This window comes from Chlamydomonas reinhardtii, chromosome 1 (assembly GCF_000002595.2).
Source record: "Chlamydomonas reinhardtii strain CC-503 cw92 mt+ chromosome 1, whole genome shotgun sequence".
Lineage (NCBI taxonomy): Eukaryota > Viridiplantae > Chlorophyta > Chlorophyceae > Chlamydomonadales > Chlamydomonadaceae > Chlamydomonas > Chlamydomonas reinhardtii.
In genome coordinates this window covers 5,112,464-5,129,404 of record NC_057004.1, presented here as the reverse complement: position 1 = coordinate 5,129,404, position 16,941 = coordinate 5,112,464, and the positions used below count along the sequence as shown (strand labels likewise).

Sequence of the window (16,941 nt, the reverse complement as noted above, 5' to 3'; positions counted from 1 at the left end):
TGCTGGCGGGGCGCGCGGAGTCGGAGGTGGCTGATGAAGAGGAGGAGGCGCAGAGCGGAAGCGTCAGTGAAGACGGCAGCGAGGAAGGACAGCAGGAGGTCGGCTCGAGGGCCGGCGGTGAGGAGGCGTCGGCCGCCGCCTCCGCGGCCGCCGCTGCAGCCGCCTCAGCAGCTGCAGCCGCCTCAGCAGCTGCAGCCGCAGAAGACGTTGCGTCAGCGGCGCAGCAGGCGGCGGTGAAGGCCGAAGAGGAGGCATTGGCGGCGGAAGCCGAGGCGGACGCGGCTTCTGTGGCTGCGAGCAGTGCTAGTGCCACGGATGCGGCGGGGTTGGGGACGGGCAAGCTGACGAGAGAGGAAAAGAAGCAGTTGGCACTGGCGCGGCGTGCGGCCGCGGCGGAAGCGAAAGCCAAAGCAGCGGACGCGAAGGCCGCAGCCAAAGCAGCGGCTGCCGCCTCGAAGGCGGCTGAAAAGGAGCGCTTAGCTCAGGAGAAGGCAGCCGCGAAGGAGGCGGCGAAGGAGGCGAAGGCCGCTGCCGCGGCAGACAAGGCGGCGGCGAAGGAGCGCAAGGCGGAGGAGATGGCCGCTGCGAAGGAGGAGTTAAAAGCGGCGAAGGCGGCTATAGCGGCAGCCAAGGCGGCTGAGAAGGAGCGCCTAGCCATGGAGAAGGCAGCTGCCAGGGAGGCTGCTAAAGCTGCGAAGGAGGAGGCGAAGGCCGCCAAGGCGGGGGCCAAGGCGTCAGAGCCGAGCACCTCGAGCATTGTGGGCCCGGAGGCGTGGGAGGCGGCACCCGTGGCCCCTGCACCAGCAGCCACCAAGGTGCGGTGGTGGCAGCGGGCCAAGAAGGCGGAGGTTGCGGGCGCGGCGGCAGGCGCCGCCGCGGCGGCGGCGGCCGACGGCGGCATCGACGTGGACAGCAGCGGGGGCAGCGGTGTCAGCGGAAGCGATGAGAGTGGGTGGGGGCTGGCCGTGCTGGGAGGCGCCATTGGCGGGAGTGCTGGCGAGGACGGCAGTGGCGACCGGGACGTGGTGGACGCCGTGGCGCGCGATGAGCGCATGGGCCTGGATGCGGAGACGCGGGCGGCGCTGGCGCAGTTCTTGAGTTTGGAGGAAGAGGAGGTGTATGGGGCGGAGGGCAGCGGCGAGGGTGAGGCGCCTGGAGGCGCGGCGGTGGCCTCGGAGGGCCTGGCGGGTGTCAGTGGCGGCCTGCACCCCCTTGGCTCGTGCATCTAGTCGGAGGTCGGAGGCACTTGCATCTAGTCGGAGGTCGGAGGTCGGAGGCACTTGCATTGTGGGATTGCGGAGCGGGTTGTTACTTGATACCGTCCTTGCATTGCGGGACTTCGCCAACCTGCCTTGACACTGTCCCATCGCACACCGTCCCTGCATTGCGGACTTACATAATCGGAATTCAAAATTGTGTGGCGCCATGACGCATGTGGGCGTGTGGCACCCACACGCGTTACCCCCATGCTCACGCACACTACTGCATACGCAGCTTTATTCTTGAATGCAAGCATGCAAGGCAATAATGCCGAACATTCGCAGTGCCGTACAATTCCATGCAAATTTGGGCATCCATGTCACAGAAGTGCGTAATTTGCTCACGGAGATCTCATTGGGTTGAGTTCAGGGCTTCCGGCCCAACATGCGGGACCTCAGCTTCGTCGTGAAACCACCACCTGAAATGGCCTTTGCAACCTAAGCGCGGCAGTCGCATGACACGTAGCAGTGCTAGCTAGTGCGTCACACAGCCATTTAGTGCCGGGCCGCGGTCCCACTCGCGGTCCTGCGCACACCGTCGTACCAATACCCTCACCTAACCTACACGCTCCCATTCCACGTCAATGCAAGGCTCATCATTGACAGCCCAGCCTCAGCCCCCGGCACTCAATCCGTTTCTCTCACAGCCCCGCGCACCGCTGCTGTGCATTCGCTCACACTCAAGCAGACTCAACGCATCCACGCGAGTGCCAACCCTAGTCACGCAACATGATACGGTACAGTTCAGCGAGTCACGATATCATGAGGCAGTTGATCGCCAACAGCCAGAAGCAGCCTTTGTTGCGAGAGCCGTGGCCCCTGCAGCGGTGTCAATAATTTGCCCGGCCCTTACCGCCCAGTATTCCTACGACGCCGCGGCAAGCGCTGCGACCTCCTCCGCCGGCGCTGCAGCTGCCCGCCGCTGTCGCCGCCTTGCCCGCCACCACCTGCTCAGCGGCAGGCAGACGCCGCAGCAACCAGCCGCCGCCGCCACCGCCGCCGGCCCATCGTCCTCAGCGCCTGCCGCTGCTGGCGCGTAGCTAGCTGATGATAGGTCACCAGAGCTCCTCAAGGGCACCAGCTCCAGCGCCCCGCCGCTGAGCGCAGCCTTGCTCCGCGCCGCGCGCCGTTCTGCACGTGCCCACCGGCGCTCCGCCCTACGCTGTGCCGCCGCCTGACGCGCCGCCTCAAGCGCCTGCTCCGCCACCACCGCCTCGCGCTGGGCTGTCTCCATGGCGGCCGCAGCCGCCGCTTTTGCGGCCTCCGCCTTGGCCCGTGCCTCTGTTGCCGCCTGCCGCAGGGCATGAGCTGACGGCGCCGGCACCTTGGCTGCCGTTGGTGCCGCAGCTGTCGCAGCTGCTGGTTTTGGCTGGTCACCGGTGCGCAGTACCAACGCCACCTTACCATCCTCGCCCCTAACGCTTATGCACACATGCACCGTCGGGGGACCGTCCGCCGCCGTCGCAGGCACAGCCGACGCCCTGTCTGAGCCAGACACATCCGCTGCTGCCTCCGCCACCTCCGCCTCTACCGCGGTCGACGGCACCGGCGCAGCCCCGCCCTGCAAGGCCCTCGCCTCCGCCACCTCCGCTTCCAGCGCTGCCGCCTCCGCCTCCAACGCCGCCATCTCCGCCTCCACCGCCGCCACCTCCGCCTCCACCGCCGCCACCTCAGACGCATCTGCGGCAGCGACGTGCGCCTCCGCCGCTCGCGCCGCCGCCATCGCCGCCTCCAGCTCCGGCGCCGCCACCAGCCTCGCCTCCTCGTCCTCCCCGACGTCGCTCTCCTCCTCCTCGCCGCTCTCCTCCCCACCACCATCCGTGCCATAATCAACGCCAGCCACACCTCCCGCGCCCAGCAAACTTCCGGTGCTGCTGGTGGGTCCGGCGCTGCGCGCCAGCAGGGCCTGCTTCTCTTCCGCGCCGCGCCGGCGGCTGTCCATCCAGCGCCGCAGCCGCGCCAGCGCGCCGCGCTCGGCCGGCGGGCGCGCCGTGCTCTCCCGCCTCATCCCTGGGTTGAGCGCGTAGATGGTCTGCAGGCTGGCGAGGAAGGAGGCGGCGGCGCGCACCATGCCGGGCCGGGAGATGTAGGCGCCAATGGCGGAGACCAGGCCGGTCACGACGCTGATGGAGCCCAGCGTGAGGCCGTCCACCACCTCCATGGCCTGAGTCATCTCCAGGAGCCCCATCGTCTGTAAGGGCAGTCGCGTGTTCGGATTACGGCTCTACAACGTCATCATGTTCGCGCTTGTGTTGCCTTTTGTCAAGCACGTCGATTACTGGTGCTGAGGGCGCCTAGGCTGTGTACCTAGGCTGTGTAATGAGGCTGAAGTGTCGGCAAGGGTTTTTGGGTGGCAAGCAGGTCTGCGCGCGCACGTGCCGGACCGCCCGCTGACCATCGCGACCAAGAGCTCTCACTCGCACTTACACACACATCCCCTATCTTGTGTTGCGTAACAAACAAACGCACATACACACACATCCGCACGCCCACCTTGAACTCGGCCAGCAGGGTGGTGAAGATGACGAACGAGTACAGGTCACCCTGGCGGGGCCGGGCAGCAGGTGGGGCAGCGGCAGCAACAGCAGGGTGGTCACACACAAGGTAGCTTGAGGGTTGGTTGGTGCCCCGGCGGCATAGGGCGTCCGTGGCCTTGGAACCCTCACCGAAGCTGTCCCTCGTGCCCCGACTACCGTACGGCATTGCTCACCGGATGGCACTGCTCCACCGCCCAACCCTTCACGCGCCTCCCCTTACACCTCCTTTACATATCCTTTACCTTACATCTCCTTTACCTTACATCTCCTTTACCTTACATCTCCTTTACATCCCTTACACCGCCCCCCCCTCCTACACGCACGTGCGCCACCCACCACGGAGTCAATGGCGTTCATGAACACGGCGTTGGAGGCGCCCAGAAGCCCCTGCAGCACGTTGGAAAGCAGCGACACATAATAATCCGAGGCCGGCGGGTCGATTGCACTACAAGCGTCAGGAGGGCGAATGCGGTGGAGCAAACGGTTGCAGGTACGAAGCCCACGCATTGCGTCATATAACATGGACACAGGTGGCGCAATGTATGTAGGCACACCCCTGGCACCCGCCCGCGGGCTAAAAGTAAGGCGGCCGATTCAAAGCTCACCAGTGACTTGCCCGCCGCGTTGTCACCGCGCATGCCGCTCAGCCGCAACATGCGCGTCATCAGCCGGATGGAGCCTGTGTGTGTGTGTGTGTGTGTGTGTGTGTGTGCGGGGAGCCAAGCATACCGAAGCTGTGAGTCGGCCACAGGAGCACAGGCCGCTGGCAGCAGCGGGGCTCCACCCCCCGCAGAGTCCCGCAGCGCCGGGGTGCGTGTCAGGGTCCACAGCTGTCAAGTGACGCGACCCGACCTTCCCTGGCATCGATAGCCGCAAGGCAGCTTTGGGGCGCTCACCAATGGTGTTGACAACCATGACGCCTAGGGGCACCATTGCCACTGCGCCGCGCTTGAGGAAGTGCAGCGGGCCATTCACTTTGGCCAGGTGCGCGGTGCGAGCCTGTGGGCGATAGGGGCGGGGTTGCTTTGCAGGCGCGAGTGTTCCGGCAGGACACCAGCCTCACGTCTTTTCATAAGCGGGACAAGAGCCACACGGCACCCGCCCGCACTGCACCCGCCGGCGCCGCACACCTTGAGGTCATCGGCGATGGCAGTTGACAGCGCCCGCACCCGAGGCAGCTCCTCCCGCAGCCACTGAAGGGGTTCGCATTGTGTTGCGTTGCTGCTGACGTCGTGTGTTGTTTTGCGCCATGCATGTTGCGCTTTCAAGCAAGCAAGTGCGTCCAACGGCGGTGACCAGCAGGGAGGGTCCGGCGGGCCTAGCGCTGCGTCGCACGCTGCTCCCACCGACTCATCCCACCAAGCAGCGTACCCTTGCTGCGCCCGCCACCACGCACCCACCTTGACCAGCGGCCGTACGTCCTCCGGCATATGCGGCATGTGGAACACGGGCCACGTGTCCCCGGTGGCGGCGGCGGCGGCCGGGAGCGCGTCGGCGCTGCTGCAGCAGCAGCTGATGACTGGCAGGCGGCTCAGCAGCGACAGCGCAATGACGCGCTTGTCGAGCTGGGCCAGCTCCTCGCCCTGGTTGGAGATAAAGAGCGATATGGGTCGGGATGGCGATACGGTAATTTGTTTGGGGAAGGTGGGTGCCACGAACTTCATGGGGCACGCACGGACGCCGCATGCACATGCCGCCGCCCACCTGGCTGCGCAGCTCCTGCACCACTGCGGAGATGCCCGCCTCCTCCAGTGCCTTGCCCTCAAACAACTTGACGAACCGCTTGCGGTCCGCCTTGTATTGAGGGCTGGCGGGGTCATCGGCGATAGTCTCCAGCTGCGGGAAGTTGAGCAGGCGGGGGGGGGAGGGGTTACGCCCGCACCTCCCCTGCCAGCTTGCCGCTTGGTCAAGCCATCGCAACGTTGTTTCTTATGCTTTGCGCTGCGGAGTTCGTTTCGAGCTCGCTCGTTGACAAGGCGCGTCAATTTGCGCATTGGGCGGCCGGCTTACTTGGAACTTCCAGCCGGGAAGGCACGCGCGAAGAGCGTCCGCGAAGTCATTAGACAGGTTGAGGCACAGCAGCGTGCACGCACTTCCTCCAGGGAGCTCATCAGTTGGCAACTGCCACAGGCGCTCACGTTGCCGCTGCAGCTCCGACTGGCGCTCCGGGTTTACGTATATCTTCGCCTCGATCAAGTCCTCAATCGCACTGATCTCCTTTCTGTTGTTTCGATTAAATACCATCGCTATTCAGGTCAACACTTGCAGAACAAGCCAATAGAACTAGCCAGGCGCCAAGCGCCAGGCCCGTTGAATTTTGAGGTGCAATAGCTATATCGAGTAGATACCTTGGCTACTGATAGACACAGGAGAGCTACGGATGTATCCGCTTGGAGTGCAATGCCGATTCAACTGCAACGCCCCCCGACTGACAGACGGGACGCTCCCTATGACGCTCGCATCGAGCAGAAGCAGAACGAGCGTCGCAATGGCCTTAGCGAGCCCTCTGCGTCTTGGGGAATGACCGTGCAGCCGCTGGCGGGGCCGTCCCGGGGGCCAAGCCTGTCTACACCCGGCGTGCTGTAGCGGAAGGGGGAGGCGGGAGGGGGGATGGCGGGGGACTGGCGGGGACACGGCGCGCCCGCGCCCCAACGCCAGCGCCAAAGGGACGCGCCAACAGGACGTCCTGGCCCAAGGGTGGGCACATCCTGGTCCTGGTGGGCACATCAGATAATGCAGGTATGGCTTTAGGCAGCTTTAGGCATGTGCGGCTTGTTAAGGGACTGGAACAAAATGCGCGAGCGGGACGCGCAGGGGGCAAAAAGCTAAGCAAGCTTCGCATGACGTCAACACGCCCCAGGCACAAACAGCTTTGGCTTGCAAGCCCCCCTGAATTCCCCAAGCTCACAGCTAAGGTGACCTCTCACATGGCGTTGCTTCAACCGCCTCAGGTCGGCGGATGCTGGCCCGGCGCACCCCACCACAGGCGGCTCGCGACCTCGCAACCGGGCGCTCTCACTTGTTCGCGAGCGCGCGCGGGTACGCCTCTGCGCACCTCGCGCAAATGCCACTCTACAGGCAGCAGGGCCCGTGGCAGCGACGCGGTCGCAGCAAACGCCTGTGCCTCCCGCGGCGGCAGTAGCAGCGACGCCGCTGGCAGCAGCAGCAGCAGCAGCAGCCGTGCCCGTGCTGACCAGCTCCTGTCTCCACGCCAGCCCCATCCACTCCTCTCCAGGCCCCTCGCCGCAGTGGCTGCCAGAGCTCCCACCCACAGCAGCAGCCGCGCCCGACCGGCGGCTGCAACAGCCGTGGCACCCGCGGCCGCAGCGGCGGAAGCGGCCTGCTCGGCGCACCCTCCGCCGCCGCCGCCGTCCATCCCGCCCGACCCGTGCCTGGTGGCGACGGTGCATCCCGCGGCGGCGGCGCTGCAGCAGGCGGGGCTGGAGGTGGCGGCTCACGTGCTGCTGCCGCTGCTGGCGCTGTGGGCGCTGCAGTACTGGTTGTCGGGGCTGGAGAGAAAGACCAGAGAGGTGGGCTGTGGAGGTGGCGGGAGCGCGGGAGGGTGGGCTGGTGATGGGCTGAAACTAGCTTATTGTCAGGCGGCGGTGACTGTTAGATCGGGGTGGAAGTGTTGAGCGGCAGGTGCCGTGCGTGTGGATGGGTTGGGAAATTCGTCAGCGGGCCAACGCTCGCGCTGGTTTCTGCGCACCCGCACGCTCGTGCCTGAAGGAGGTGGAGGAGGGCGTGGCGGCGGCGGCGAGGCGCAGCGGCGGCGCGGCCGGCGGCTCTCCGTCCCTGACCCGGGAGCTGGCGGGGGCACTCCCCATCGCCGCCACGGCGCCCAGCCGCGCGGTGCTGGCGGCGCTGACGGCGACCCACGTGGCGCGCAGCCTCGCCAACATCGCACAGGTGCATATTGGGCGCGTGCTGCTTTGTTTTGGTCAGCTGCTGCGGCCTAGCTGCGTACGTGTGAGTGCTGCGTGTGGGGAGGAGTGGAGGGAGGCAAGGTTTGCTATCTAGCGGGGCACTCCAGGTACGGGTAAAGGACAGCGCACTGACTTCGTAGTACTTAGCTGAAGCACGCCTATCTGACCCTATATTATGGGTAATGAACTCATGACCTACCGCTCAGAACGCGTACGTTCGCTTGTGCCAAACCCCACCTCGTCACAGGGCCTGGCGGCACGCGCGGTGTTGGACGGCTGGCTGGGCGGACCCGACACCAAGGCGTGGCTGCTCGGGTGTGAGTGTGTGTATGTGTGCGTGTGGTGGCTCAGGCCTAAGGCGTGTTTGACGCTGTGCAGGTCGGTCGGGGCTGCTGGCGAGCTGCCCGCGTCACGCGGTGTCTGTCTGTCTGCCACCCACCATCTGCTTTTCCAGCCTACTTGTTCCCAGCTTGGCTGCCTGCCTCCACATGCTGCTGCTGCGCCCTCCCGCCCCTCCCTCCCTCTCGCCCTCCCGCGCTCCCACCACAGGCCGTGTGGCGGACCTGGTGGCAGGCTTCAGCGGCGTGCTGGCGCGACTGGACCAGGTGGGTGGGTGGGTGGGTCGCCACAGCAGGCGGGCGCTGCTGTCAGCGGGCGCTGCTGTCAGCGGGGGCGCTGGCAGTGGGGGCGCCGGCAGTGGGGGCGCTGGCAGTGGGGGCGCTGGCAGTGGGGGCGCCGGCAGTGGGGGTGCTGTCAGTGGGGGCGCCGGCAGTGGATGCACCCACCTGCGGTGGATGGCCCACTGGCGCCGTGCGTGTGCGCCCGTGTGCCCATGCGTGCAGGTGCTGGTGCTGGTGTACCAGGTACTGCTGGTGGTCTTCGCGTGAGTTCGTCAGTCGCTACATAGCCGCCGCTGCCGCCTGCGCTGTCCGGCTGCATCGCCACATCGCCGCCCGACCCGCGCCGTACCAGCATCGCCACCTGCTGTATGTGCACCTGCAACTGCCGCCGTACTTCAGTATTCCCCAAATCCCCCCGCCCCCCGCCCCCAAACTGCGCACACTCGCAGCACGTGGGTGCTGCTCAGCTGGAAGGATGTCGCTCTCAGCCGCTTCCTGATCCGGGCACACGACACGGCTGCTGGCCGCCAAGACCTGGAGCGCATCCTCACGCCCCTCAACACGTGAGCATAGGGGGGGAGAGAGATGAGGTAGGGCCAGGCAGCAGGGCACTGTGTTGTGTGGGAGGGTTGGAGGTGGGGGCGTGGCGTCTGGGGTGCTTCGCTTGTGAGGAGCTTCTTGAGGAGCAGGAGAGAGACGAGGTGTGGGACACGTAACCGCACTGCGCTCAGACGAAGGCACATCTCTTTTCCCTCGTGCTGCAGGGTGGCCTCCTGGGCTCTGGTGGTGTGCGCGGTGTTGCTGGTGGTGTCGATGGTGGGCGTGGACGTGCGGCCGCTGCTGGTGCTGACGGGCGGCGGCGGGGTGGTGGCGGGTCTGGCCTCGCAGCAGCTGCTGTCCAACGCCGTCAGCGGACTGCAGATGTACATGGACCGGCCGTTCAGGGTGGGAGACACCATCGCGGTCACAATAGGTATGTTTGGGCAAGTGGGCAGGGCAGGGCAATGGATGAGGATGGCTGTAGAGGCAAGGGTTGGGCGGGGGAAGTGTGGCGCGGTACAAGGGTGGATGGCACTTCGTGCCACGCATGCGGCCGATCCTGCATCGAATCCATGCATCTCCACCCATCCGCTGCACAGGTGCCACGACGCACGTGGGGGAGGTGGTGGAGGTGGCGGCGCTGCGCACACACCTGGCGCTGGATGTGAGCGGGGAGAGGACGCCAGAGCCGTTGCTTGTTGGGTGCCTGTCTTTCACAACGCTCAGGTCGCATACATGTCGTGCACGTGGGCTGCAGGCACCATCCCCACCCTCCCGCTACACCCAATGCGCTAGTATGCGCAAGCACACACACACACACACACACACACACACACACACACACACACACACACACACACATTCATCCGTAAACTGTCGCTTTGCTGCATCGCATACACTGTCTTTGCGCTATGTTTTCCTTGTGCTCTTTGACACACACACACACACACACACAGGACGGCTCCACGGTGGCCATCCCCAACCGGGCCCTGAGCGACATGGTCATCACCAACAGGTCCCGCACTAGCAGGGGTGCGTGGGTTGGGAAAGCAGGGATTGAATGTGTGTGTGTGTGTGTGTGTGAATGTGTGAATGTGTGTGTGTGTGCGTGGTGTGACGCGGCGAGCGGAATGTGCACGTACGGCAACGTTGGTACGGTGGTGGCGGGCCGAGGGCGGCGCGGTCGGGCAGGCTATCATCAATGAGTCTGTGTTGCCACCAGAGCATGACGCCTTCGAGCTAGATAGCTGCTGCATGTAGGCTGGATGGCCCGTGCTTTAGCAGTGCTTGACGACCCCTTCCTCTCAGTTTCCCTCTCTTGCTGCGCTCAGGCCTGAACCGGCCGCCCTGGCTGGACAGCCGCACGCCGCTGTCGCTGCAGCTGCGCATCCGGCTGCGGCCGCCCGCCTACCACGATGTGGGCGCCGAGCTGGCGGGGCTGGAGGTACGGCAATACGGCATGCGTGTGTTGGCTTGGCGGTGGTCGATCTTGTGCGTGTGTGTGTGTGTGTGTGTGTGTGTGTGTGTGTGTGTGTGTGTGTGTGTGTGTGGCGAGCCCGGGCATAATGAGTAAACATGTATGCCATTCCTTCACTGCCTGTCTGCCTGTGTGCGTGCCTGTGTGCCTACTGAGTGCACCGCCGCTGCCGCCGCCGCCGCCCCCAGGCCGCCATCGTGGCCAGTGGCGCGGTGGAGGCGGAGGGCGTGCTGGGCCCCCGGCTGGAGGTGGTGGGCATCAGCGACCGCGGGGTGGAGGTGCTGGCGCGGGTACGTGCCGTGCCGTGCCGGGTCGGGCCGGGTCGGGCACGTGCCATGTTCGATGCATGCAAATGCCTGTGCATGAGCGTGTCTGACTTGCGGGCTTCGATGCGGGCAGTCACACACACGGTCGATGCGGGGATCGGACCCACATGCTGGCGTGCCAGCAGCCACCAGGCTCGACCAGACAAACATGGACACACTGAACACGCCCACGCCAACAGCACTTCCACACACGAGGCCAGGCTCAGCCGACCAGCTCCAGGGCACCGTTGCGGTAGGCGTAGCTGCCCTTCGCGTTGCCCTTCTTGAACTCAAAGCGGATGTTGGGGTAGCGCTTGAAGAACTCGGGCGTGGCCGAAATCATGCCGGTGATGCCGGGGCTGTGGGTGAAGCTGCGGCAGCCGTGCATGGTGTGTAGTGCAAGGCGGCGCACAGAGGTTGGCATGAAGCGCCCCTGCAGCTCCGCCTCCAGCTCCGTTGCCCAGCGCTTGCTCCAGCAGTGGGACTGGGTAGTGGGAGTGAGGACGTGGAGGTACAGGGGTTTTTGGTGCCGTCGCGTGGGCGCCTCCCTGGGGACATGCTTTTCCCTGCCGGTGATGGTCTCTCGGGGGTCATCGTTTCAGCAGCAACCCGCTGTCGCACTGGCTCTGCACCGACAGGCCGGAGGAGACGGCGGCGTCGACGAGGCGGCGGCGGCCTCCGCGCATCCTGCGGGCGCGGCTGATGCCCCGCTGGCGGCCATGAACACCGTCAGCAACAGCAGCAGCGGCGGACGCCCTCTTCGCGTCCGCCGCTGCTATTGCTGACGGTGTTCATGGCCGCCAGCGGGGCATCAGCCGCGCCCGCAGGATGAGGTGAGATGAGTCCGTAGACGTGGCGGCTTCCATGAAGGACAATCTCCCAAGGGGTTTTGGTGCCGTCGCGTGGGCGCCTCCCTGGGGACACGCTTTTTCCTGGAGTGGGACCCGCTTGCCCGCCGCCTCTTTACCGTGCGTGCTTGTGCACCTGCATGTGCACCTGCTGCCTGCAGGTCCGGCTGCGCAACCCCGGCAAGATGGCGGCGGCGGTGGCCAGCGGCAACCTGGCGCCGCCGCCGCTGGTGCCTCAGCTCACGGGCGGGCAGAGTCTGCACACGCCGCGCAGTGGCGGCAGCGGCAGTGGCGGCGGGGCTAGCGATGGTACTGGTAGCGGCGGTGGTGATGGGGCTGCGGCGGCGGCTAACACCGGGCCACCCAACACCCGCGCTGTAGGCGGCAGTGGTGGAGGCAGCGGCGGAGGCAGCGGCAGCAATGGTGGCAGCGGGAGTGCTGGCGGGAGTGGCAGCAGCGGTGGTGGCGGCGGAGCAGGGAGCCGTAGGTCGGCTGCTGAGGCGGTGCGGGCGCTGCGGCACCAGCTGCTGCTGGCGCTGGGGCCGTGGCTGCAGGACCACAACGCGACGCTGGCCCTGGAGTAGGATGTCAGTGTGGCAGCTATAGTCCAGTTGGGCGTTATTGTTGTAGGCTGGTAGTGAAGGGCCTTATTGACCGGTAGCTGGCTTACAAGTTGCGTGTACTGCTGCCAGTACTTTCGGTGTGCGTGGGGCATGGGCGGCAGAGTACCCAATCAAGTCAGGGGCCGAGCGCCTACTGTTTGCCTTGACCGCCTTGTCGGCAACCTGTTACAAGGGGCTGCACGCACGCAACACTGCCCTGCAAGCCGTTTCCCCACCAAGGATCAGACGGCATCGGCACCGGCTCTACCCCCCAGCACCGTAGGTCTGTCGCTCCCTTGATCTCACGCAGCCCCACAACTCCACGCACACCATCCACCTAGCCGCATCCACCCAGTCACACCTCGCCTCCCTGCCTCTCGCTCTCACAACACAGCATGACAGCAGCACGCCGCCCTTCTGCCGCCCGCCCCCGTAAACACAATAATTGCGCCGTCCATCTGCCCCTAGCCCGCTACCCGCCAAGCAGCCTATCTACTGCTCACACGAGCGCCGGCTGTCCGGGCAGCAGCACCAGCGCGCCCTGCACGCAGCCGCCGTGCAGGTACTCCGCCCAGCCCGCCAGCTCCGACACCTGCTGCTGCTCACCCGCATGCCGCCGGCCGCCACCCCCGCGGCCGCCGCAACCGGCTCCAGCGGCTCCCCCGCCGGCTCCCTCGTGCGGCGTGGCGTCGTCCTGGTCCATCTGCTGCCGCGCCGGCTGCTGCGTCTGCGTGGCGGTTGCCAGCAGCGGCAACGCATCCTGCTGCCCGTAGTACCTGTGGCGCGTGCGTGATGTGTTCGTGCATGCATGGACGGGGTGGCTGGTCGCGTAGCGCCGCAGCGTCGGGCCCTGCTGCCTGACATGTTGCGAGCATGCGGGCTAAGCCTCAGCATCATGCAGCCACCACATGAGCACGGCGCCTGCAGCCCACTCACTTGTGTATGCCGAGCGCCTCGCCCTCGGTCACCATATCCATCATATGTGCGTGTTCTCGAACTGCGCGCCCGTCCACGCACAACAACAAACAGGACAACGCAGCCCCAGCTCGGACCCGCAGGAATCACCAATTAACTCGCGCATGCGGCATGCCCTCTATCCCCTGCTGCTGAGGATTGCATATACCGTAGTTTCCCCTGCTTGCCCACGCACCCACCTCCGGATCGCCAGCGGTACACCACCAGGCGCGCCATGGGCACCGCCAGGCCGCCGGGCAGGAACTGGAACGGGGGCGGCGCGATGCACTGCGGGCAACGCACAGGCCGGGAAAGCAGGCACATTACCGTACTGGATGGATGCCTTGATGCATACCGCTGTGGCCCTGCGCTTAGCCAGCCACGCACGCACCTTGACATACGCGCCCGCCGCCGCCGGGCCGCCGCGCATCACGCGCAGCCGGACGCTGTACTCCATGCCGCGGATGACAATGCTGGAGGCAGTGCGGGCAGGTGCCGTGCCGGCAGCGCCGCCACCGCCGCCGCCGCGGCCAGCGTCTCCTTCCCCGGCCGCACAGCCACCTTCCTCCTCGTCCGCCAGATGCAGGCTGGTGGCTACGTACGTCTTGGCCTGGTTCGAGCGAAGCGCCACCTGCAGCATACGTGCGGCAGCCACAGTGAGGGCATGAGCTGGTTTGCACCGCAGACACGCAGCCTGGCTCCCCAACTGTGCGGCCAATCGGTACGTACCATGTCGTCCCCAGCCACCTAGATAGCTAGTTGCAAGCCCAGCCGCGCGCCTACCAAACTTACCCCCACCCAGTATCCCATGTGACGTCTCGCGCGACCTTCCCTTCCCTTCCCTTCCCTTCCCTTCCCTTCCCTTCCCTTCCCTTCCCTTCCCTTCCCTTCCCTTCCCTTCCCTTCCCTTCCCTTCCCTCCACGCCACGCGCACTCGCACGCGCCCCCTCGCTCACCAGCAGGTCCGCGGACGTGATACTCCAGCGCACGGCCCGACCGCCCGCCGGCAGCACCTGGCGCCGCGGCATGGCATACCACGGCGCAGTGGCGGTGCCGTACACGCCCCCCATCGCGTCCAGCAGCGTCTTGTAGTACTCCGACATCCGGTTCTTGCCCTGCGTGCCGCCCCCCACCACCACAACAGGAGCATCACCGCCACCGCCTGCAGCTGCACCGCCTGCTGCGCCGCCGCCGCCGCCGACGGTCGATGGCAGTACTGGAGGCTGCGTTGGCTGCAGGTGGCCGGGGAGGAGCTGGGAGGCGTAACGCGCCACGTGGGGCGCCGCCGCCACAGTGGCGGCGCAGCGGACAAGGAACGCCACCTCGTGCTTCTCCAACTCGAACCTGGTGAAAGTGGCAAGCAGCAGCACACACGATGCAAGGCGGCAAGCAACAACCTAAAGAACGGACTGCAATGTGCTTCCATACCGTATGCAGGCAAGCAGTAACAAGCCTCCGGCGCTGCATGCACGTGTGTCGCGGCGCCCGCTTCACTTTCCGCGCCTCGCCTCGATCGCCTACCATGCAATGCGCGGCAGCACGAAGGTCAGGTAGCAGGCGCTCAGGTTCACCAGCCGCACATGCCGGCACAGCTGAGCCACCACATCCCTGCTGACGGGGGGCAAGCGCACGCCGCCGCCGCCGCCCCCCGAGCCGCCTCCTGCGCCGCTGCCGCCGCCACCTTGGGCGCTGTAGCCGCGTGCTTCGAGCCACCGCGCCAGCAGGAGCAGCACGCTGGACTCGTCATCTGTGCCGAACTCATCCGACTGCATTTGTGGGCCATGTGCGAGCGAAGCACGCAGGGCCGCAAGGGTGCGTGCGGGTTGGCAACAAAACAGCCATGTGGCTCTGAAATGTTTGCATGTGGCTGGCTTGCGCCTGTGAACACGGGGTGAGAGCCATACGGTACCATACCCCTGCCATCAGGATCCCTGCCTCACGCTGCTGGGCGCACCTCCAACAGCGCCAGCATGCCGCGGGCGGGGAGCGCCAGCGCCTGCCGCTGCAAGTCCGGACTGCGCAGTACTGTGGGCGCATCCTTGAAGTGCTCCACCACCTGCAGCAGATGAACACACAGGTATAGGCATGCCGTAGGTAGGCAACACTGGACGTTGCGGGGCCCGCCACAAGTGTCGCGCAAGCTAGCAGCCCAATCGCTTCCATACCTGTCCTGCTGTCCAGAACACCTCTGCAAGCACGTATCCGCACCAACGTACCTGACGCTTGGCGGCACCCAGCACAGCGCCAAAGCGGGAGGCGGCGGAGGGCGGCGCCGGAGCGGCTCCTGCTGCCGCCCCGTTGGTAGGTTGTGTGGGCAGTAAGGCGGGTGCTGCTGGGTCCTCAGGGAACAGGTGGTCGCAGGCGTAAAGGTCCAGCGCATCCTGCTTGCCACTTGCCAACCCTGCACGCAGACAAAATAGCAGCTGCGTCATGCGGGTCGGACACCGGCCGGCTCATGCGTGACGCGATGTGGGTCGGCATTGCCGCGATGTGGGTCGGCGGTGCGCACCGCGCCGCCAGACGCGGCACACACACACACACACACACACACACACACACACACACACACACACACACACACACACACACACACACACACACACACACACACACACACACGCACGCACACGCACACGCACACACATGCTTAAAGCGAGCCCTCTAGGGCTAGGCCCCGCATTTGGATGTACACACAGCCGCCGACCGTAGCCACACGAGCCCTGCATGCACCCTGCAGCCACTGTACGGTATTCCCCGCATCCTTGTTCCCCCGTTTGGTCAACAGTTTGACACAGTCCCCCCCCTCTCAGGCCACTTCACGAGCCCCCCTATGGCTCCTTCCCTACCCGACCCACATGCCGCCATGAGGTTGTCTGCTGCCTCCTCGCAGCCCGAGATCTGCAGCTCCACGGCGATACGCCGCACCAGCAGCAGATCACGGAACGTCTCACTGGCCAAACTGCCGGTGTAACAATAGCGTAGCGCATCGCGGGCCGCTGAAAGCAAGCCAAGGAAGTGAAGGAGGGTGCGGCGAGGGGCGGGACTGAAGGTAGGTGTGGTGGTGCGATCGTTGTGCATGCACCCAAGAAGCCCTGGGGAGAGGTTACACAGGTCGAGACCCAATTCGCATAGACTGCACACAGTTCGACACGGCATTGGAGGCGGCTGAACGGAACCGCAGCTCTTGGCGGCAGGCAGTAGGTCCCTCTAGCATATTCCGCTTCCTCAAGTGCGTCGCGCACCGGGAAGCTCGTCCGCGCTACGCAGCCTTACACGCAGGCCAGGGAGCCTGCAGGGGCGGATAGGACTGGGGTCAGGGGCGGGGATGTGGGGCGAGTGGAAGGGTTCAAGGTAGCGGACTCTGTCCCCCACCCACCCTTCTGCTGCGCCATTGCGTTGAGCATCACCATGCCGGTCCAGCGAAGCGGCGATGTAGGTTGAAGATAAGCGAAGCACGAACTGGTGCGCTGCAATAGCGAATAATGTGGGCGGGAGAATTGTCAATCGCCGTCGCGACCGACCCTGCTCTGGCCTCGATACAGCCCTCTTACCAGGGAGCTTATCGCCGACCACGAGTCGCTTTGAACCATCGCCAACGGTCTCAAGAACAAAAATGATTTCACAGTCTCCTAGCGCAGTTGACCCAAAGAGGCTCTTCAGCCTTTCCTGCAGGGCAGATGACATGATGGTACTGACATGGAGATTGTCTGCATAAACTGTGCAGCCTGTCGACAGTTTCGCGTGAAATGCGCGGATTGGAATCCAGCGCGTTTCTGGATCCGACCGCTGTCCCGCACCGCCCTGGCCGCTCTGGTGCCCTGATTGCAGCCCGCGCCCTGTACCGCTATCGCCATCAAGACTTGCGGATGGTAG

General features: G+C 65.6%; 4 protein-coding genes across 4 annotated transcripts in view; 2 read left to right on the top strand and 2 right to left on the bottom strand.

Moving 5' to 3' along the window:
- CHLRE_01g035700v5 (uncharacterized protein) overlaps window positions 1–1,325 on the top strand; it is a 4,896-nt gene extending 3,571 nt beyond the window's left edge. Inside the window, exon 8 of the mRNA XM_001690048.2 lies at window positions 1–1,325. This exon is cut by the window's left edge and continues 421 nt beyond it. Within this exon, the coding sequence (XP_001690100.2) occupies window positions 1–1,229 (1,229 nt within the window). The 3' untranslated portion in view covers window positions 1,230–1,325.
- A 2-nt stretch (window positions 1,326–1,327) lies between these two features.
- CHLRE_01g035650v5 (uncharacterized protein) lies at window positions 1,328–6,279 on the bottom strand. The gene is made up of 9 exons (XM_043058716.1): window positions 5,807–6,279; window positions 5,501–5,632; window positions 5,197–5,379; window positions 4,927–4,989; window positions 4,693–4,795; window positions 4,402–4,475; window positions 4,133–4,183; window positions 3,753–3,803; window positions 1,328–3,450 (listed from the first exon to the last, which is right to left on the bottom strand). The coding sequence occupies exons 1-9, from the start codon at window positions 6,038–6,040 to the stop codon at window positions 2,125–2,127; spliced, it is 2,217 nt and encodes a 738-aa protein (XP_042928630.1). The 5' UTR covers window positions 6,041–6,279; the 3' UTR covers window positions 1,328–2,124.
- A 300-nt stretch (window positions 6,280–6,579) lies between these two features.
- CHLRE_01g035600v5 (uncharacterized protein) lies at window positions 6,580–12,255 on the top strand. The gene is made up of 15 exons (XM_043058715.1): window positions 6,580–6,747; window positions 6,875–6,998; window positions 7,124–7,326; window positions 7,475–7,705; window positions 7,970–8,039; window positions 8,272–8,327; window positions 8,565–8,605; window positions 8,792–8,905; window positions 9,107–9,315; window positions 9,482–9,546; window positions 9,839–9,914; window positions 10,214–10,326; window positions 10,548–10,649; window positions 11,303–11,392; window positions 11,674–12,255. Exons 1-15 carry the CDS (start codon window positions 6,724–6,726, stop codon window positions 12,094–12,096), a joined length of 1,941 nt encoding a protein of 646 aa, XP_042928629.1. The 5' UTR covers window positions 6,580–6,723; the 3' UTR covers window positions 12,097–12,255.
- Window positions 12,256–12,288: 33 nt separating this feature from the next.
- On the bottom strand, window positions 12,289–16,929 carry CHLRE_01g035550v5 (uncharacterized protein). The gene is made up of 12 exons (XM_043058714.1): window positions 16,620–16,929; window positions 16,445–16,535; window positions 16,311–16,357; window positions 15,924–16,064; window positions 15,285–15,469; window positions 15,023–15,124; window positions 14,590–14,834; window positions 14,025–14,412; window positions 13,460–13,699; window positions 13,269–13,356; window positions 13,051–13,111; window positions 12,289–12,890 (listed from the first exon to the last, which is right to left on the bottom strand). The coding sequence occupies exons 1-12, from the start codon at window positions 16,750–16,752 to the stop codon at window positions 12,614–12,616; spliced, it is 1,998 nt and encodes a 665-aa protein (XP_042928628.1). The 5' UTR covers window positions 16,753–16,929; the 3' UTR covers window positions 12,289–12,613.
- Between the last annotated feature and the right edge of the window lie 12 nt (window positions 16,930–16,941).